Consider the following 22,202-nt stretch of genomic DNA (forward strand, 5'->3'; position numbering starts at 1 on the left):
TACCCTTTCCAAATGCCCAGCCTCTTGACAGCTGGAGTACAAGGAAAGAGGATGGAAGGGGAAAAAAAAGGGAGTTCAGTTTGGACCAGTACTAATTATGCAGCACTAAGAAAGTCATGCTCTGAATGTCTTCCTGAGATAGATGTGTCTGTCCATCCAGGACAGTCATAGGGAACCATACACTTGGATGCTTGGATGTAGTGGGGTCAAGCCATCCCTAGAAGCTCAGCAGTGCCAGATCCTGGCACCAGCAAGTCACCCTTAGTAAAAAATTGATGCCAGTCTCATGTGGCAAGATGGTGATCCTGCTCTAGAATTCCCAGAGCACAGCTGGGGGGATGAGGTGCAGATGAAATCTGATCTGGCTGGTTTCATCAGCTGGCCTAAAGTACACCTGGCATAAACCCAGCAATTACCAAGTAACAGCCACAGCTTTTGAATATGTTTGAGCTTTCAGAGCTCTCACCAAAAGGTTGTCACATGCCATGGGACTGCAATATTTGTTACCTCCTAAAGGGATCCCCAAAATATGAGTTCCTGTATCACCAAAGCACAGCATCCATTCTTGCTCAGCCCTTCTCCTTCAGCAATAGGAATTCAGGACACTGGACCAAACCTATTGGTTTCACTGTCAAAGGGCCATGAGGTTTGTTACTCATATTCTCAGGTGTGGGTACAAGGCTCACACATCAATATTTGTCTATGAGCACACAGGATTTGACAGGAAAACAGATTATGGAGATCCTGAAATACTGCCCACATCATCTGTCTGGCTACAGCAGCATGCCAGGTGTTAAACCTAGGTGTTAGTTTACCCCTCATGAAATTGTCAGTGATGGAGATCCTACCATCTCTCAAGACAGGCTGAACAAGTCCTAAATCTCTTTATAATTAAAAGCTGGCAGGTTATTTTCCCAGTGTCTTGTCCCTTGTATTACAGTCAAGGACATTACTTCATGCCTTGTTTGTCATAGATAAAGTGAACAGCTTAAACTCTTCCTCTGTTTACTCATATATGGATGTCTCCTCTTAAACCTTCTCTGGCCTCAACTATCCCAGCTTTTCTAGTCTTTCCTTGTAGTTCATGTTTCCTCCTCCTGAGACTATCCTTATATGGAGTGGACAGTCACCTGCTATTTGGGATTTCTGTGGCAATTCCCATGGGTTTTGGCACACAGTAGCCACAGGCTGTCCAGGTTACACCTGTTTACCCATAGCACAGGCTACTCAATACCTGCAGCATCCAGTTTCTCTCATGTATCAAACATCAGCTGGCCTTGAGCTTCTGAATGCTTAAATAATTCACCCTGGACTCACCCCCAGCAGAAAGGGAAAGGTGTTTTCAGCTTCATCACACAATGACAGACTTGTTTGGATTGGGAGGAATCTTAAAGATCATTCCACTAGACCAGGCTGCTCAGAGTCCTATCCACTCTGGCCTTGAACACTTCCAGGGATGTGGTATCCAAAACTTCTCTGGGCAATATTAAGAGCTTCATCTCAGAGTACTTGTGACACTAGTATAATTAAGAATTTCATTACCTCCTGCCTTAGTTTTTCCAATCAAGTCACCTCTCCAAGCCCATGTGTTATTGGGAAAGGGACACCTCATTGCATCAGAGTCTGGGGAATGAGGGAGAGACAAACACAACCTGCTGTCCACAACCCCCTCTGCCAGCCTCCGGTCCTCCCAGGAACATCAGCCTGGCCAAAAAAGAGCAAAAAAATATGCCTTTCTCTCTGGCATCCCCTGAATCCCCACTGACCCTGCTGTCCAAGCAGTATCATTATGGCAGTAACACATTTCAGTATCAAGAGACTGAAAACACATAACTTGTCCCCTGCTTTCAGCTCTAGCTTCTGCTGGCATTCACCCGTCCCTCTGTCTCTATCCTTTCCCTTTTTTCTTTCCAGAGACCTTTTCCCTCCTCTCCCAGCCCCCAACAGAGTGATCTGACTCAGCTGCTCCTTTGAAGCCTGCAAAGGGCCAAAGAATTCTACAAAGGCGATAACCTTGGACTGAAATTTTATCTTGTCAAGTAGAGAGGACAGATGTTCTCTAGCATATCTCCGCTCAAGTAAATGGAGATATAAATGGAGACCCTATAGCACCTTCCAGTACCTAAAGGGGTTACTATTGATCTGGAGGGGGACTTTTGACAAGGGCAGGGAGTAACAGGACAAGAGGGAATGGCTTCAGACTGAAAGGAGGTAGGTTGAGATTAGATCTTAGGAAAAAATATTGGTGAGCTCTGGTTCCAAGCAGAAACCATCCTGTCAATTCCCAGACCATATTTGATCCAAGGCTTCTGCTCCCTCTGGGCATACAGGGCTCACCTAGCAAATGGGAGCCTTTGAGCAGCTCTGTCCCACAGCTTCAAGGACTGCTGGGTCTCTGCTGAGGAGTGAAGCACAAGGCATGCTTGAGGCACTAGACAAAAGCTGATGCCTGCATGGAGATGCAAAGGAAAGAATTGGGAGAGGGAACACCAAGGACAACTCACCAAATTTGAGGCTGCTTCAATCTTAGAGCAGTGACTCCTAAGAAGAGCCCATCTCCCTCTACAGCTCTGCAAGATTCATGTTTTGCAATGCATTTACACTGTGCTGTTGCTGGTACCAGCAAACAGTCCAGTAGCAACTCCTAGGACAAGTCCAGGAGAAATCTCTCTTAGATGTGCCAGGTCTCACATGAGAATGAAGAAAACAAAGACACACACAAGGACAAGTCAGAAGGGTGCTTCTCAATTAAAATGTACTCATCTCCAGGCACTCCATTGTCCTCTTTAAATGTGTCCTTCTAAACAGGCGTCACTCCTTCCCTTTTATCTCTGCATATTTTCCCTGGTCTCTGCCCTCAGGTTCATCTCCATCTTCTCAAGTAATTGTGTTCCATTTAACACAAGCTCCCTCCTTACCACTCAGCCACCTTCCAGCTTCTCCATGACCCTCTGTCCCATGGTTTCATCCTTCATGGTTTCATCCATGGTAACCAATTGCCAGTCTGCTGCCACAGCTGGGGCAAGGCAATTAGAAGCCATAAAAACTTTATAACTCCCAAGGTCTGGCTGAATCTGCAGCGCCTCAGACCACATCAAACACTGATACATTGCAATTCACAAGCATCTGATCCCAAGAAAGATGATATCCCAGTAACTGGGCCCAACAACCACCTAAGGGGCAAACAATACCGAAACAAATGACCGATGTAGAAGCCAAAAAAACCAGTTCAGTCCTTGGCAGGACTTAGCAAGAGGCTTCACAGTCCTTGCATCTAGATTTGAAGCACAGTTCTCTTAAAATTCAGAGATCGTCTGCAACTCCTGCCCATCTTTACCAGGCAAAGTTAAATGGATAGAAAAGGGAAACAGCAAACTTGCATCCATTCACTGGAAAAGCCATGGGAGCAAAGAGCAAGCAGGTAAACACACATCAGTAGGATGGCAAAGTTTAGGACTCCTTAACAAGTGAGGCATGAAAGCAGTAACATATGTTTTTCTGCTCCATAAACCCCAGGGATTTCAGGTTTTTCCATGGCTAACAGAGACTTCTCTCACATATAAGAGCCCCCATAATCACAGGCAGTCAGACAGGGCTGCTGCTTTCCCACTGCTTGGCAGAGAGTGAGGAAAAGCATGGGAAATAGCCTGGGGGGATGAGAGGGGAAAGAGAAGGAAAGAAAAATCAGGAAACATGTTCAGCCACACAGCCTGAATGCTGAAAGCACTGAAAAGAGGAACCTGCTTGAGAGGCCAGTGCTTAAGCAAGGATTAAAATCTTGTGTCTTTTTGGGTACTGGGGCTGGAGCTTTCATCTTCCAAGGGGCAAAGGCACGGCAACCAAATCTAGCATTGCCCTGTAGCTTTTTCCCTTGGGGCCTCTGGAGCATTTCTTTCCTTTCCCCTGCACCGAGGTGTCTCCACACCATACCTAACAACGCGGGGGGCTGTAAGGCACTGTCGGCGAGGCGGCGGCAGCGGCGGCCGCGGTACGGCGGGGGGGGGGACGGTCAGCTCAGGCTGTCCAAGGGGGAACAACTTGCTCCAAGCCGAGCACCAGCAGCGGGAGCGCAGAGCGCCCGCAGCGCCGGGAAGCTCACGGAGCCGGGAGCACGGCGGCGGTTTCCAACCGGCCCGGGCAGCGCGAGCGGCGCGGTCGGCGAGCGGGGAGCGCCGCGGGGCTGGCGCGGGGCTGGCGCGGGGCTGGCCCGGGGCGTCTGTCGCGGGCAGCGGTTGTCCCAGCGGCTGTCCCAGCGGTTATCCCAATGGTTCTCTCAGCAGCTATCCCAGCGGCTGTCCCAGCGGTTATCCCAATGGTTCTCTCAGCAGCTATCCCAGCGGCTGTCCCAGCGGTTATCCCAATGGTTCTCTCAGCAGCTATCCCAGCGGCTGTCCCAGCGGTTATCCCAATGGTTCTCTCAGCAGCTATCCCAGCGGCTGTCCCAGCGGTTATCCCAATGGTTCTCTCAGCAGCTATCCCAGCGGCTGTCCCAGCGGTTATCCCAATGGTTCTCTCAGCAGCTATCCCAGCGGCTGTCCCAGCGGTTATCCCAGCGGCTGTCCCAGCGGTTGGCGCAGGGAGGGCGCTGAGGCGCTCCAGCACCGGGCAGCAGAGTCCGTATCCACAGATGCCTCGAGCCGAGACGACCAAGAGGGGACCTCACCCCTAAGAGTCTGCGGGGAGGGTGACAAGAGGATGGAGCCAGGCTCCTCTCAAGAAACTGGTGCACAGGTGTCGGAACCCAGGAAATTCCTCTGGCTGCCCTGGAGGACTCGAGACCCTGCCCAGGGGGCTCAGAGACCTTGGCACAGAGCCCAAGACACCTGTGCCTTTGACTTAGCCCTTGGAAAAACATTTACCAACCTTATATGAAGAATTACAAGCCACAAAAGTTTAAGTAGAATGATACTGAATTTATCACAGGGTAAAAAATAGATTTTTTTGGGTTTTTAGAATGGGGGTTCAGGACACAAGATGGAGGAATCTGGGCATGTCCAGCCTTTCTCCTTCTTCTTGGCCTCCATCTTCTGCTGTGATGTTGGCACTTTTAGATTGGTTTAGAGTAGAAGCTCACTGTCTAACATGGGTGATAGGTATTGGAAAGTTATTGTAAATATTGTACACGTAGTTTTTAGTATAAAAAGACAACGCCACCCCTGAGGCAGGCAGTGTGCCTCAACCCGACCTGCTAGACAGACCTTGGCGGGTCAGAGAAAGAATTTTATAGATAAGATATAATAAACAACCTTGAGAACGGGAATAGAAGAGTTCTGAGTCCTTCTTCGACTGCCAGGCTGGGAAAAGAGACTTTCTAATGCATCTCGGGGTGACTCTGACCAGCTAAAGTCACGAGACACAGGAAGCTCCACCTGAGCAGAGGGAAGAACTTCTTTACTGTGCAGGAACAGGTTGCCCAGAGAGGTTGAGGAGTCTCCCAATGGAGACACTCAAGAACCACCCGATGCAATGTGCTCTAGGGTGACACTGCTTGAGCCATGAGGTTGGACCAGATGACCCACTGAGGTCCCTTCCATCCTGACCCGTTTTGATTCCATGATTCTGTGGTTGCAGGCTCTTTCCAGATCTTACAAATACATTTCACTGCAAGAAGAGAGTTGGGCGAAAAAATTACATGGGCAACAGGAGTCACAGGAGGGACACAGAGATGGTCATTTCTCAGCCCCTGAGCATGGCCAGCTTCCCCTAAGAAAGTAGTGATGCGCACTCTGCCCATTCCACTGTTTCCAAGGGCATTGGAGAGAAAGTGAACCCTATGCCAGGACTGGGAGATTCCTTGAACCTGAGCTGAGCCTCTCCAGTACCTGCAGCTCCTTGGCCTGGAGATTCCTGCCACTCTTTAGGGCATCACTTCCTGGCCTTTCCTCTGGGATTCTTTCACAGCATCACACCAACAGGAGCAAAGGAGTAAAACCACCTGGCAAGCTGCTGGTTGATCACTGCCACCATGAGCTGCACACAGCTAGCCACTAGCTAGAAAGGCCAGCAAAGAGCATCCCTTAAACCTGCATTTCTACCCTACAGTCTGTCCAAGGCTCTGGATCACAGTCTAGGATCCCTTTTATTTGACTATCATCTGCCTTCAGTTCTTTTTCAGGAAATTAATTAATTTTCATTTCCTGAAATGCAGGAAATGAAACAAAAGATCAAATAAAATAAAGATAGTTGTAACCTCCCTATGATAAAGAATATAATCTCTATCCTCTCCCTTGCAGATGATAATTATAATTAATCAGTACAACCTTCTGCAGTTTCTTGATAAGCCCTGGCCTGGGATCCCAGGGAGGGTACAGCCTGAGACAAACACGTGCAAGGCATGTCTCGTGCATTGCTTATCTCTTGGCTCCTGAGGGGGAAGAACACAGCCATTAGCAGAAAGAAACAGGGCTTAACATGGGAAACAACCGACAGATGTGGATGTAGATGGGGTTAACAAGGAATTACAGCTCCTGTGACTGCAGGGACAATGCTTTTCCATTCTATTTGTTGTAGTACACCTCTAACAGGCTGTGGCTGTGGCTTCCTAAGACATGGAGAGGTTTCCACCCAAGTTCATGCCCTACCTTTTGCAACATCCCACCACATTTTGAACAGACAGAAATAAACCGCCCCATTTCAAATAAATACTGCCAAAATCCTGTATCTATTACACAGGGTCTTACTCCATCACAGAGGACATCCAGCAGGAGCTGGGAATGGATGGGATGTGGAATGGGTGGTGTGCCCTGCTCAGCCACAAGTGCCTCAGCTGTGGGTACATGCCTTAAGACATGATCTTCTCAGGCAACCAGTCAATCTTCTGGGGTCAATTTGAGAAGCCCTTGAAGAGCCCCCATGGCTAAGAATGAGTGATGGCTAAGAATGGGTTTGGAAATGCTGCTGCAGCCCCAGATTTCTAAACATACTCCTACATCGTGAAGTAAGCCTCACTCCAAGGTGAGATCTAGTCACCTTGAAACAAAACCCAACATCAGCCATGAGAATTTAGCATACAAAAGGCATCTTAGTCCCTGGTTTTATTCCAGAGTGATCACCATAGAAAATAAAACTCTAAAGTTGAAACACATTTTTACACAAGGCACATTTTTTCTCTCCCAAATCCCTTCCCCAGGACTGTTTAGAGTCTATTTCTTCAAGGTACCTCTCTCAAGAGTCTCACACGATCAGAGGACAGCAGCCCGTCTCCTGTGAAAACAAACTGAGAGAGTTGGGGCAGTTATTGACTTTAAACTGAAAGAGGGTAGGTTTACACTAGATATTAGGAAGAAATTCTTCACTGTGAGGGTGGTGAGGCACTGGTACATGTTTCTTTGAGAAGCTGTGGCTGCTCCATCCCTGAAAGCGTCCAGTGCCAGTCTGGATGGGGCCCTGAGCAACCTGATGTAGAGGAAGGTGTCCCTGCCCATGGCAGGGGGTTTGGAATGAGATCTCCTTAAGTTTCCTTTCAACCCAAACCATTTTATTATTCTATGTTTGAAGCCTGTTTGTCCTCAATGTGCAGACCCCAGAGCTGGGTCATTATTCGCATCCACTTGCAGAATCCTTGTTAATCATACTTATCATCATTAGAAATCACAGCTGCTTTTCTTCATTTTCAAAGCACTTCGCAGGCTACATTAACAAATGTGTGTCCAGGAAATTATTGGCCAAGTTTCAGACCATTTACAATGGGTTTTACACAAATGCTTTCAGCTTCACATGGAAACAGGCAAGGGGAAATCATCATGTTTGTAAAAGGGTCTCAAAGAGCTACAATAGATTTTCCCTCTCGCCTGCTAGGAGCAAAATGAATGTTTTGAATAAAGCTGAATAGTTGCTTAAAAAAAAAAAAGAAAAGAAAAGAAAAGAAAAGAAAGAAAGAAAAAGAAGAGGTGGAGAAAGGTTTTTTACAAATGCCATGTCTTTGGCTGGACTCAGGCATAATCTGATCCAAGTGTTCTTGGGTACATGGGCACTTTTCCAGCATTGCAGAAATGAGCATGACGGACAGGTATCTTTAGCTCTGTTGGTGCCAGACCCCTCAGCAGAGCCTTTCCTCTGTTTTTGACCCTAATCAGCCTTCATATAACCTCATTATCTTGGGTTATACAGCACTTCTTACCTCAGTCTTGGGCTCCCACCCCAAAAGGACAAAGCCCTTTGGGGAAGCCAGCACCCTGCCCCTTGGCAACCCAGGTAAGCAGAGGCAGAAACTGGCCCCAAAAGGGATCAGGAACAGCCACCTTCCATCTGTGATCACACAGAGACCTTCCATCCCCCAGCCAGACGCTGGTCTCAGATGGCAGCAGCACGATGTCCACATCTGGGTGTCACTTTGCTCACCCAAAGAGGGAATCAGGAGCATCGCTGAGGTTATACCTTGCCAGGTCAAGCCTGAAAACAGAGACTCAACATGACCAGTTTGGGGTGAGATGCTGCTCCCCACACTTCAGCATGGTCAACAGCAGAAGGGAAGAGTTTTGTTGTCACTGTGCCTGTGGTCAGGCAGTGTCACCAGCAGCAATGTGTGCAGTGGTTCTCAGCTAGCCCCGTGCAGCACGTGGGCACAGCCCCTGGGTGGCCCACAGCTTTCCAAGAAGTCGCTCTCCCACCATTGAAAAGCCCCTGTGGGGAGGCAAAAAGTGCTTCCACGCCTCAAAGCCTGCCTGGGTGGGAGGAGGAGGAGGAATAAATCCCTCAGAAAAAAAATTAAAAAGAGCTCAGAAAGGAGGGAAATATTTCTTTGAAGATATAAATCCTACTTTGTGCATTTCAGCATGCCCTGGCTTGGGTCCCTCTCTGCTCCCGGGAATGCCTAAGTGGCTCTTTGTGCCCTGCTGTAAAGGGGAGACAAGGAGACTGGGACATAGTGTGGAGAACCCCCTCCAGCCCCACAGCCCCACCGAGGGCTGTGCATCACCCCAAGCTTCATCTCCAGAGGAAGACTTCATCCCTGAGCCAAGAGGGGAGAAGAAAAGAGGTTTCCAGATTGCCTGCCTCTGCTCAGCAGCTCTGCAGAGCACTATTCAGCCTGGACAAAGGACAGGGGCCCTGGACAGACACTGTGCTGAAGACCCCAGTGCTGGCCCTCCCCCAGAGTGTGAGTGTTGAAGTTCCAGCCTTGGAGCAATACACCCTGCAAGGAGAGGAGGAAAGGATGCTTTCCATGCCACCAGACAGAAGTTTATCCATTTAGTCATTGACAGTATCCAAGTGCATGAGGGCTAGCCAGCTTTTGCCCCATAAGAATGTGGTGCTGCTCTTCTCAGAGAAAAATCCTTTTCAGCTAATTAAACACTACTACAATTCTGCATAAGCCAACTCAGAAAATTCTGAACTCATTTCAGAGCAACAAGATATTCTGACACACAAATCCCCTGACCTAACCTCTGACTATGGATGCAGCAGAGCCATCACCCAGAGCCTCAGTTTCCCAGTTCAAGGTTGTGCCAACAGTGCCACAAGATCAGCAGGTGACGATTGTATGGCTCATTTAATTTTCATCCATCTGCTGGTGTGAGACATGGAGTTTGCTTAGCAAAACAAGAAGATGAGCACAGACAACCCATGGGCAGAGCCTTGATGGAACTCCTCGGGGCCAAGGACATGCAGAATAGTCAGATCTGCTGGATCAGCACTCAGCAGCACTCACATTCCAGCATCCTGGAGGAAAAAAGGGATTTCTTTAGCTGAGAGCTTGGGGCGGGTGTTTTCATTCTTCCCTTGGTCTTCCTGGAGGACTGGTTAGAATCATAGAATCATTAGGTTGAAAAGCCCTCTAACATCAAGTCCAGCCATTAACCCAACACTGCCAAGCCTACCAACTAAATCATGTCCTCAAATGCCACATATACACATTTTTTTCCAGGTGACTCCACCACTTTGCTGGCCAATCTGTTCCAATGCTTGAGCATCCTTTCAGTGAAGAAATTTTTCCTTAAATCTAATCTGAACCTCCCATGGTGCAACTTGAGGCCATTTTCTCTCATCTTGCTACCTTAGAGAAGAGATGGACACCCACCTGGCCACAGCCTCCTTTCAAGTGGTTGTAGAGAGTATTAAGGTTCCCCACCAGTCTCCTTTTCTCAAGGCTGAACATTCCCAGCTCCCTCAGCTGCTCCTAATCAGACTTGTGCTCCATCTCCTCTGTGTTTGAGTGGTCACCCTGATTGCCCAGAACAGCCAGCAAAAAGAAATGGGCACAACTCAGCTCATGCAAGGGCAGATGTCCAAATAGGCCAGATGAATGGTCTCACACACATCCAGAGTGTCAGGGCATGAGCCCAGCCCAAAACGAGTGGCATTCATCGCTTAAACCCAGCAAGCCCTGCCAGCTCACCTTTAAGGAACTTCTGCATCCTGGCGTGGAGAGCACGAGGCCGCAACTGCCAGGGGGGTGTCATCCCGTTGCCATACAAAGGGACAGCCACAGAAATTCTGTGTGTGGGGTGACGTGAAGTAGTCACAGGGATCAGAGGTGGGCCCATGGGTAGACCACATGTAAGGCACCAACAGGCTGATTGAGGGGAGTAGTACTTAACCCTACAGTGCCTCATTCTCACAGAAGGGCCAAAAACTCACTCCCCTGTCTCCCCACACAGCAAAGGAATATAGAACAGGCCTAGCCTGTTGGTAACAGGCTGCCAGCTGGCAGCAGGGAGGGAAGGAAGAGGTCACAGCAGCAAAGCACTAAGATGAAGGCTGGAAAATCTGAGGGATGGAGAAGATAAAAGGGTTGGCGTCATTCACCTGTATTTCTTGCAAGGATTGGGTTGTGCTCAACGAAAAACTTCTTAAAAGCTTTGCAGGGAAAGAGAGCACTTAGGACAGAGGCACCATGACCCCACAGAACCTTTCTGACGGCTTTGAGGTATGGATCAATTAAAGCAATCACAGAGCAAAGGTTAATCAGTAGCAAGTACATCTTAAGAAGTAAGCAGTCTTTTAAAAAACAACTGCTTTTGCCAATTCCCCCTCCCCATTTTGTAAAGTGTCTTTTAGTTCTCCAGCTCTGGAGACCTTCCAAAGTAAGGTCAGTGATTAAGAGCAGCTGCCGAAAGGACCAGACTGAGTCGGTGGCGGCAGCCAGGGCAGGGAGGACTGGACCTGTGATTGTCACAGAGGCTCAGTGCTGTACAAGTGTCTCAGGGGCTGCAAATCTTCCAGGGCCTTCCAGCCTAACTGGAGCAGATGGAAGCTGGAGAAACAAGGAATTGCTGACAGTTGCATTGGAGAACAGAGGAAAAGAAGCAGAAGCGTAAGGCAGGGACTGACTCTAAAGCACTTCTGCACAAGCAGTGAGACTCCAGCCTGAGACTCCAGCAGGCCTACAGCAATGCTTTGAGCTGCTCCTGGACCATGCCCTGCTTGCAGATATGTGCTTCTTTCTTCTTGCACCCAAAACTGGAGCTGACATCAAAGCAGCCCCCCCAGGCAGCAGCACAGCCTCATTCAGACATGTGCTCATTCCCCAGCCCTGCCCTCTTTCCCTGCCTGCTGCTATTCTCGTGCTCCCTGCTGCTATTATAGCACACCACCACCACAGCTGACCTCTCACCCTGCCACCTTTCCTTGCAAGTGTCGATGAAAGAAAAGAGCTGGCACACTGTGGTGGCCCCAAGAGCTTCCCTTGGCACCAGACCAGCAAGGATGAGTCCCAGGACAGGGTTTCTCATCTCTCCCTTGCTACAGCATCATGTGCACTCACATAGGCTACAACTGCTCAGCCACCAGAAAGGACCTGGGCCATGAGCATGGAGAGTCCATCCTGACCCTGACAGCAGGTTTGCATCGTGCTTAACACAACATCTTCCCTGGAGATACCAGAAGACTGGCAAAGCAAGCAATGACAGGAGAAAAGTATCAATATGAGACCAGGACAGAGGCATGTTCATAAAATCAATGTATCACAGAATGGCTTGGGTTGAAAGGGACCTTCAAGATCAGCTGGTTCCAGCCCTCTGCCACGGGCAGGGACATCTCACTGTTCAAGCCTCTGAAATGTCACTGTTTCTACTTTCCTCCTCTTTTTCTAGCCAGAGCAAGAAATACAACAAATGCCAGTGTCCTGCTGTTGGGGAGAATAACAGGGAACATGACCTCTGTTTACTGGGATTTTATAAAATGCCAAGCCCTCAACCACCAAAAAGCAGCCAGCTGTGAGTCCTGCCTGAATGCTGCTGTGGGAGAGCAGTGCCCAGCTCATGAAGAACAGGATGAGGACAAGATGCTGAAGAGAGGAGCACCTGCAGGCTGGCTGCTGAGCTCCCTCCCACCACCTGTCTGAGGCTGGAGCAGAGGGTGCAGTGTGGAGCCAAGCCTGTGCCCCCTCAGGGCTCATCCTGCCATGAAGGCACAGCCCAGGATGCATCACAGGCCATGTCTCCAAGCTGCTCTACCCACACCAGCTCCTTTCTTTCCTTTCAGTCAGATCTGTAACACAAAGGATATTCTCCCACCTTTTATGCTATTCGCTCACCTAAAAGGTGGCCCAAGACCCTTGCTTGCTGCACACCACAGAGGTCTCTGGGGCAGTTCTACAGGCCAGCACACTGCAGGTCACTCCAGGATGAGGCACAGACCTCTTCCTACGAGATATCCTGAGACATGGAGTCAGGTCTGGACCAAAGCCAGGCTGTTGCTGCACACGTGCATGGTGTTGCAGGGAATGACCACTGCAGAGCTCCCTGCAGCCTGTCCCCCATGGAAAGCCACCGAGCTGGGGCTTTGCCAGTGGGAAGGATCTGCTCCACTCTGGAGCACGTGGCTCTCAGCTGCTAAGAGTAGCATCTCTAAGTGTCTGCACACAACCAGAAAGGTTTGCCTGAAGAAGAGCCTCTGGGTTTGCAAAGAAAGGAAGGTCATACTCTCAAAGGGCCACAAACTTCTGGGAAAAAAACAAACAAAAACCCCAACTTTCTCTTTTATTTTAGCTGATACTTTATCACACTAAGCAGAACTGTTTGGTAACAACTTGCACAGAGGTACATTGTGAGCTGCAGGCATTCTCACAAAAAAAGCTGACACAATTAAACTTAAAGAACTGTGTTTCCATCACCAGAAATTATACATAAAGACACTGTTTGCTCACCTCCTTGGTCCAATGTCATGGCGTAAGGAAGTCCCAGGACTGGTCATGAGAACAAGCTTTGTGTTTGTATTCTCTGCAAGGATTTCAAATTGCCCTGAAAATCTTGCACAACTTTTTGACATTTCAGTAGTAAAGTTATAAAGGAAGTGACAGCTTTGTCTCCCTTCACATTGAGAACAATTTTTAATTAAAATCCAGCTGGTCTCACGGTATATTATGCCTGCTCTTCCTGTTAAATCTTTAAGGAAAAATCTGTAGGAAATTATTTCTGTTCTCTCTTGTCCTTCCACCTGGTATCATCTCTCAAAACTTATCAGGGGATATACTACATTGTGAGGTCAGGATTCCCAGAGAAAGTGTGGAAGTGAAGAGAAGGTGATGTACACCATAGGCTGGACCTCCAGCTAATCCAAGTTTGCACTTTGCAACTTAAAGTTGTCCCAGTGCCAGTGCCCAGTCCCACACCTGCTCAGCGCCAGATCCTGAATTAAAATTCACTCTTTCTTAGGATTGAAAATTCCTGTTTCATTGCTAATTGTGGTTATGCCTACAAATAATGTGGAAGCGTTCAGACAACAACAGCAGCCTAAAGCCAGGGTCAAATCCTGTTTCAGCTGCAAACCGAGCTGCTCTCCAGACAGTTACCCATCAGAGCTCCCGGGGTGGCTGCAGCATCAGGGCAGATGGCAGACTGTAGTGTTGCTTCCAGCCTTTCTAACCAAGTCGTGATTATTTACAGCTGTTCCCAGATGTTCCCCTTTCACGGGTTATTTGTTCCTGAGTCAACCTCCCCGTTCACACGCTAGGCAAGCTCAGGGGAAGAAAGAGAGAGGCTCCTTTCTCCCTTTTACTATGGAAACAGCCCTTTATTCCAAGGATTGCAAATGCCCAGCCGCCGTTTCCCTCCCGCACTGCCCCAGCTACAGCGACCCCAGGAGCCGCCCGCCGCTCACGCCTCATCCCGGCTCCCGTCCATCCGCTCAACAGGTCACAGCCAGCTCATCCCGCTTCACTCATCCCGGGTGAAGCGGGACGGCTGGGCACCTTCCCCTCCTCCCCAGCGAACTACCAGAAAGCCCCCTGCTCACAAATCGCCCCCTTGCCTCCCCTTTCGCTATCCTTTCTCCCTGTCCTCCGGCTCTCCGGGCTTCGTTTCTCTCCCCAGCCCGGGCGGGAGCCGGGTCAATCGCTCGCTGTCGCATCCCAGCCAACACACTCAAACATCCACAGACAACAAAGGAAAAGTGACAAAAGCCTCGCCAGCTCGGTGCTAACTTTCAAGGCAAGCAGGGGAGAGGAGGCAGGGGTGAAGTTCGGCGGGCAGGAGCACCCTCGGGAGCCAGGAGGGAGGGAGGAGGTGACTCACCGCGCCGTGAGCGCACGGACGGGCTATGCTGCTCTCCGCTGCGCTGGGGCTGCCGTGTCCCCTGCCTGTGACACTCCGGGACGCGAATGGTGGCACCGCTGTGTGACACCCGCTATTAGAGAGGCTGCTGCAGCCGTCCCTCCCACGGGAGGAGGGGCCATGAGAGGCTTAATAAATTCAGTCCCCAAGGCTAGAGAAATTAAAATCTCGCCATGGGACGCAGACAGCTGCTCGTGGCACGGCTCTGGAAGACACCCGGGACTTGGGGACAAACCTGGGATTGATTCATTTATCCCTTGCCCACCCAGAATAGGAGAGGTTGGTGTTCACATCCCACCTTGGCAGAATTGAGTGTCAAAAGGATGGGGTTTGAGGAAATATCCCAGAGGAGATCTGGGAAAGATGTGTCATCATTGGCCCTCAGAATAAAAACTCTTGAACTTCCTCCATGAAAATATTTTCCACAACTGTAAGCCCCAGGGAGGAATCCACTGCACCAGATTTCTGAGCAACCCTGGATGAAAAACTGCTTATTTTACTTAGGGGTTTGCATGGTTTGGGACTTTAATACCTAAATCCTATTAGAGTTATAACTTCCTTTGAAGGGGGAGGAGAGGGGACAGGTCTGTACAACAAAAGCAGGTTGGATTTTGTAACCTCCAATGCACCCTAGGCTTTCAGAGAGGCAAAATCCCGTAATAAAGTTTCTCAGGATAGGAAGCTGCACAACCTCATGCAGCCCCTCCTGCTCCATAAAAGCTCTTCACTGCAATAGAAGCTAGACAAACATCCCCTCCAGCCCTGTAGAGCTCTCTGAAACACCACTGGTGTAGTTTTTCCATCCCTGTAGATTCTCACTTTGGGATTTTTCTCATTAGAGGTAAAGACAGATCAGGGGGTCCCTCAAAAGCAAAATCAGCAAAGTGGCCTTGGAAACAGAGAGGGCAGGAATGGGCCAAAAGGATGGTCCAGCACTTTTTGTGCAGGGCACTTTGCAAAGAGAAACTTTTCAATAGAGGATGAGCTGTAGAGGTGACAGCCTGGTTCACTCCGAAACTTAACGATGAGCAGAAGGCATAGAAGAGCTCCACTTTAAAACAGCCTTGCTAATCCTTCCTTAGCACTTGGTCCTAAAATAACATCACTCTTCCTGTGGAATTGGGAGAATTGGAATTAGATAAATGCAAGACGTGAAGGTAGAAGCAGCTGGTTCTATTGCTGGTGGTTCTCCAGCTAACACTTGGCTGTCTGGAGCAAAAATGCACGGGGCTGTGTGGGAGCCTCAGGAAAAATTAGTTACTTTATGGTCTAATTCCTGGAAATCTGATAAATAGGGCAGGAGAGGGTGAGGTTTAGAAGACTGGTGGCACTAATGAGATTTAGGAAGCAGCAGCTTTTCCAGGTACCCTGCAGTTTTAATCTCCTGAGTTGATCCACTGGATTTTTCTCCTTACGTATTTGGGCCGTGTTGAGTCCAGCTTCGTCATGGGGCCACAATGGAGTCCTGAAGGTCCAAGACAAGGGGAAGCATGGCATGGGGGTGGCCTGGAAGGCTTAAGGAGTAGTTGAAAGCACAGAGAGCCAGAGCATTTTGCTCTGCCTTTGAAGACAGTAGTAGGGTCAGCAACTCCCCAAAAATAAATTCTGAAGGGCTTTCACCATCGCCCCCATTCAGGCTGCCATTCTTCCACCTGCTGCATCCTTATGGTGTGGATGAACCCCAAGGGTTACATGGAGATCAAGGGACAGGGTTGAGCAACGTCATCAGCCCAAAAAAATCTCCTTCAGTGGAGGTAAGAGCCTGAAAAATGAAAAAGGTTATTAAAAGCACTACCATAGTCTTACCTCCTAACAAGCAAAAAAACCCCCAAACATCTCTATTCTCTGCCCTAAAATATTCCTGTGTTTTTGCTTTCTTCTGGGTATAGATGCCAAGCATTCAGCATCATTCTGTGCTCCCTAAACACCTGGCAAAAGACTGATCAGCTGGGCAGATGCTGCTCTGGCTTCAGTATATTCAGCTCAGAATTCATCAGCTTATCTCAAGCACAAAATCCTCACCCAGTATTCCAGACAATGTCCTAGACCTGCCAGAAACTGGGAATAAAGGGTCTGCTGGGGCCCTGCCACTAGCAAGTCCAGCCTTGGAGGTTATGAATCCATAAAGGAAATATCTGCAAAGGACTGGTGCTATACAAACCCTCTCCAAGGGGAGAGCAGGGCAGCTCAGCCTTGAACGCAGTGAGTTTTTCCTCTGTTTGTGTCAGGAGAAGATAAACCCAGGGTAAAAATGGCACAAACAGGGAGTGGGGATGGTGTCACTGCCCAGCTGCCAGCCACATCATGGAGGATTTTGCTGGGAAATGAACAAATGTTCCCATCCTCCTACCCTAAGTCCTCTCCAACATGGCAGCATGAGGGGCCAGTGTGTGTCCCCATCATATCCCCCATCCCACACAGCACACTGGCCCAAGGAACAGCTCAACTTTCAGAGCAGAGACTCATCCAGGTAACAATGTCCCCACGAGATTTGTGATAGAAATGGCACAGTTTATAGCAGTCCCAGGAAAGATAAGGGAGGTGAGGGGAGAAGGAAGTGACCTGAACTGATCCAGGCTTCAGACCCACAGTCAGGGGAGAGCAGCATATGCTTTTTTCAATAAGTAGTATCCCACCAAAAAGCAGAAATGTCAGTCCCCAGAGGCACACAGGATGGGCTGAGAGGGAAGAAAGGGACCCTGGTCAGCTCCAAGCCCCATCACAAGAGAGCAGAGGCTCCTCCAGCCCATCAATGTCCAAGAATAAAGATGGTCACAGTCAGCTTCACATCAAGCCCAGGGATGAGGCTGCAGGGGAAGGGATAGGTTGGGAGGTCCTCTTGCAATCTCCCAGCCTGAACCACAGCTCCAACACAAAAGAAACAAGACAGCATCAGCTCCTCCCGAAGCGTTGGTGTGGGGAGACTCAGGGTAAAATAGAGGCACTGTGAAAATGGGGAGCAGCAGGTTTTGAGGGATGCTGGCAAGCCTCCATGGAAGCATGGGCCTGGCCCTGCTGCTGTATCCTGGGACATCTCCTTCACTAACACTTCTCAGGCTGCTTGGGTTGATCGGAGTTTCCAAATGCACTTGTTCCCAAGAAATGCTGCTGTCCCTTCCCAAGGACAGCAGTGGCTGTGGATAATGGTGCAAAGTCCAACCAGTTGAGCCCAAGATGTGGCAGTTCCTTCTGGAGTGTGCAACCCACCTGATACAAAACATACACCAAGAGCCAAAATATAAACTCAAAAAATCACCTCATGCATGCCAAAGTGCCAGGCAAGTCCTCCCAAGTCCTGGGGCTCAACAAGGGGCTCTGAGCACTGTTTCTGGGAAAGCCACATCCCTCAGGTGGGCAGGAAGGGACACCAGGCAGATACTCCAAGAACCTGGCTGTGGGGAACCAGCCCCCCAGCAGAAATACAGGCTGTGTTGAGTGGATGGAGGGAGCTTTTACATTGTCCTCAAAGCAGCTGGTGGGGACAATCTCTGCCTCTCACAGCTGTGGCTGCAGCAGCTCTGCTGCCTGCTCTCCCACAGCAGGGCTGGCTGCTGCTGGAGCTGGTGCAGCCTTGGCTAAAGGGAGAAAGGGACAGCCCTCACTCTTCTTCCATGGTTTGTGGCTGTTCTTTAAGAAACAGCATCAGTTTGTCCAGAAATGAGGGGATTGCAGCACACCCAGGAGGATACAGCTTGAGGTACCCCAAGAGGCCAAGGGACTTTCAGAAGGGAAAATCGCGCAAGGACCAGTGAGGAAGAGAAGGGTGTGATAAAACATCCCTTGGCCAAATTTTGCTGTGTCCAAGAAATGTGATGTGGCAAATGGTGAGGGAGGATCGTGACAGACCTCAGGAGTGAAGCACTTCAGAGTTTTGTTTCTCGAGCAAACAGGCAGCACACACAGTTCTGTGCTGCCTCCTCCTCCTCCTCTTTGGGCAGTGAACGTGGAGGTCTGTGTTGCCCCTGCCCCTCGAGAGGGATGGGGACATCCTGCTGCTCCTCAGTGGGAATGTTGCAGCAAGATCCCCCACCATCCCTGGGTAACAAAACACCCTTCATGGAACTGAGCAGTCAAAGAGTTTTGTGGGCACTCAGAGTTGCTGTCCCAATTTGGACTAGCAAAGGTGGTTCCCACCACTCAGGCTCTTAAAACTGTGGCACTTGTCACCACCAGGATAAGTCCAGAGAACTACTGGGTGCTTCTTACCCTTCACATGGTGAATGGCACGGGCAAGGAGACACAGGCTGGCCAGTGGGACCCACCATCAATGAGACCTCCCTTGCCCAGCACAGCAGTGCCAGTGGTGACATTGCCTAAAGCTCCTGCAGCCACTCGGGAGCACCCGACCCACTGTCCCTGTGCAAGGGGACACCTGACCTGGCTGGTGCCTGCTCTGGGGACACTGCCATCTTTCTGTGCCCCAGCAATACCACTGACCTCGTGCTGGTCCTTCCTGAGTTGGGACCTACCTGGTGGATTCTTCATGGTGCAAAAGAGATGGGATGATTTACAGTGTCCCTGGGATGGGCTGTTCCCAGAGCCTGGGGGGCTTCAGAGTGACTACAAAACACAAAGGCCTTGAGTGAGAAGTGGGGTTAGTGGCTGATGTGGTTAGAAAATGTGACAAATAGAAAAAAGCAGTGGATGCTTCTCACCTAGGGACTCACTGGTTATGCAGCCACAGGGCTGGGGAATGAAAAGGAGGGGGACTGAGGGAACAGTTTGTCCCCCCGTGCCAGTTGAAGCTCACTCCCCTGTCTACCTTTGAGCATTTCAACTCTCCACTGGTGAGACAAGAGAGGACTCTTACTTGCCCACTGTCCTCCAGGGCATGATCCAGGCACACCTGAGCCTTGGATACCATTACAGCTGCACACATGGACGGCAGGACCAGGACCTTGACCACCCCAAGAGCTGTAGCTGTTAGCCCCAAATTTATGCAGGTTAGTGGTTTTAGGGTGCAAGGTGTGGGATGAGGGGTGAGCTGGGGCTCACTTCACCCCAGCTGCATCCACAGGGGAGGAGCCTCTGCCCAGCAGCTCTCTCAACCCTGCCAGCCTTTGTGGCACGATGCCCCTTCTCCTATACCAGGCTTAACCAGTCTGTCAGGGCAGGCCTGGCCAGCAGAAAGTCCCACCAGACCTGGGGGAAGCACAAAGGTGTGAGTGAGCATTAGGGACCCGTGCTGGGGTGGGAGCAGAAGGCTCACACATAACCTATGGCCTGGGGGAACACATTTGCCTTACAAGGCTGGCTGCAACTTAAAAATGTGAGAGGAACAAAGCTGGAGGTGGGGTGATCACAAGGGAACAGACACAGCAGGACACCAGATTCCACGTCAGGATGATCTCCTTATCCATGCCTGTGTGCCCCGGCTGCCTTCAGCGTGCATCCTCCAAAAGAAACACAAAAGGTTCCTTTTTACGTTGCTCACAAGAAAGGAGCACGAAAGGAAAGGACTTTTCAGTGCAGCTGCCGGGAGAGGGCATCACAGCCCCAGGAATGAGAAGGCTCAGGCAAGCCTAGCCAGCTCCCTGCTTACCCTGTTCAAGCTACAGATCCTCCTCAAAGATGAACTGGAGAACCAAAACTTGGAAGTCTTCTGGGTGCTGCTAGAAAATGAGGGGACCCAGTCAAAGCTGCTCTGCTCGAGGAGCTGCAGTTTTCCTGCAGCATGTGATAAAGAACACCTCTGCTGGACCTGCCAGCATATTCCTTCTCCCACCACTTATTCCCCTATTTTACTCCTAAATAAATTAATATCACGCAGTTACACAGAGAGTAACTACTCCCACTACGATTTAGCTGCCAGTTTGCTGTGTCTGGCTCAGACCCCTCAGAAGCTGTGTTTTCCCCAAAGCATTCTGGTGTCTTTCCTCCCCTGCTCCCCCATAGAGCAGCTGATCTAACGCATGGTGTCATCACCTTGTGTCCATCTCCAAAATTATTTATCTGACTCCCCAGCTATTAAGCTATGAAATAAGCCTTCAATAATTATTTGCTTTTAAATTTGATTATGAATTTACCTTCAAGAAAAACTCCCTTGGGCTCTGAAGAGTCTTAAGACAAGTTATACTTCACTGAAACCAACATCAACCATTTCTTAAAGCCTTGCCATCATTCATCGTCCAACATCTGCCATCCCCCATCCACTGCTGGGCAGCTCAAGCAAGTTCATTTCAAGAGAAGAAGCCTCCAAGAAAGAAAGTTTTCCCCAGAAATCATGGATAATGGTAGCTGGTTAGAATACACTATGCCCCCTCCATGGATTAGGGGGTAGAACCAGAACACCAATCCAGTAGTATTTTTAGGGACTCTTTGTGGGGACATACACATGAGCAAAGTTTGCCTGGCGCCCTGCTTTGAGAAGCATTGGAGGAAGAGTGGTTGTTCATCCTGGAGAAGAGAAGACTCTGTGGAGACCTTAGAGCACCTTCTGGTACCTGAAGGGGCTATAAGAGACTTGGAGAGGGACTTTGGTCAAGGGCATGAAATGACAGGGCAATGGGAAATGGCTTCAAAATAAAAGAGAGAAGTTTTAGATTGGATATTAGGAAGAAATTTTTCACTGTGAGGGTGGTGAGACACTGGCACAGATTGTTCAGCAAAGCTGTGGATGTCCATTCCTGGAAGTGTTCTAGGCCAGGTTGGATGGGGCTTTGAGTAACCCGGGTCTAGTGGAAGGTATCCCTGCCCATGGCAGAGGGGGTGGAACTAAGGGATCTTTTAGGTCATTCCAACCCAAGCCATTCTAGGATTCTATGAAGGAGAGGTGGTGTTGGCCCAGTCAGATTTCTTTTCTCTAATGGGACAAGTACATCCAACATGGGATGCTACCACATCATGGCAAAGACAATCACCCCAAATCCCTGCCAGCAGAGCTGAAGCATTCCTCTTGCTCAAATGAGGAGCCCCCCATCTTTATAAAACACAACTTGATGGGTGTCTCCTCTGGCTTTCCTGAAAAAGACCTGGAAAAGCAATGGATGGAAAACAGTATTCAGCTCCAGCATCTCTTCTAGGCAGAGGGGATTTTATGGGGTCACATTGATTTCCTTATTCTAGTTGGTAAAGTCCCCCATTCAAGGTGCTCCCTTGTCTCTCAGTGACTTCTCTAAAACCTGGCTCAACACCCAGCTGACTCACAGGAGCTTCTCAGAGCTTCTCACTGCTCCTCGCCCCCACATTCCACAGGTGCTGACCTCAGAAACGTCTCAGCACCAGGCTGGGCTTCTCAGACTTCAGAGTAAAACATCCAGGTCAGATGATACCCAGGCAGTATGATGAACTTCTGTTCTTCTCATCAGCCTTATTGCACCAAGCCTAAAAGAAAAAGTGAAGCTGGCAAGGTAGGTGCACATACCCATCTCAAACCCACCCGACTTCCTCCTCCATACCAGGAGTCTCAGACACCAAACTTCATCTGCAGAGAAAATAAACTTCCTTCTCCTCTTCTTTGAGCTGTGGTCTAGATCCTACTTCCAGTCTGCTTTCCAGAATATTAACTGTGTCCAAACAAGTTAAAATAAGTGGTGAAAGTCACACTTGCTGCAACAGCTTTTAGTGTAGTCACTTTGCTCAATCAAGTAAGATCTGATTAATCTAAAATAGGTCAGAGAAACACAACCCCTCCTTCAAGCACTCCCATTCATTTCTACTATCACTGCAAGGATCATTGAAAGAGCAAGTCAAGCAGAACCAAATAATTAA

The 22,202-nt window shown here is 49.4% G+C and overlaps 1 protein-coding gene across 1 annotated transcript; it reads left to right on the forward strand.

Annotated features, from left to right (window-relative positions):
• The first annotated feature begins 1,358 nt into the window (after window positions 1-1,358).
• Window positions 1,359-14,361, forward strand: LOC136571388 (protein SPT2 homolog). Its single transcript, XM_066571765.1, has 3 exons — window positions 1,359-1,461; window positions 3,914-4,731; window positions 13,894-14,361. The coding sequence occupies exons 1-3, from the start codon at window positions 1,359-1,361 to the stop codon at window positions 14,359-14,361; spliced, it is 1,389 nt and encodes a 462-aa protein (XP_066427862.1).
• The last annotated feature ends 7,841 nt before the right edge of the window (window positions 14,362-22,202 follow it).

The sequence above is a fragment of the Molothrus aeneus genome, chromosome 2 (genome assembly GCF_037042795.1).
Source record: "Molothrus aeneus isolate 106 chromosome 2, BPBGC_Maene_1.0, whole genome shotgun sequence".
NCBI classification, from domain to species: Eukaryota; Metazoa; Chordata; class Aves; order Passeriformes; family Icteridae; genus Molothrus; species Molothrus aeneus.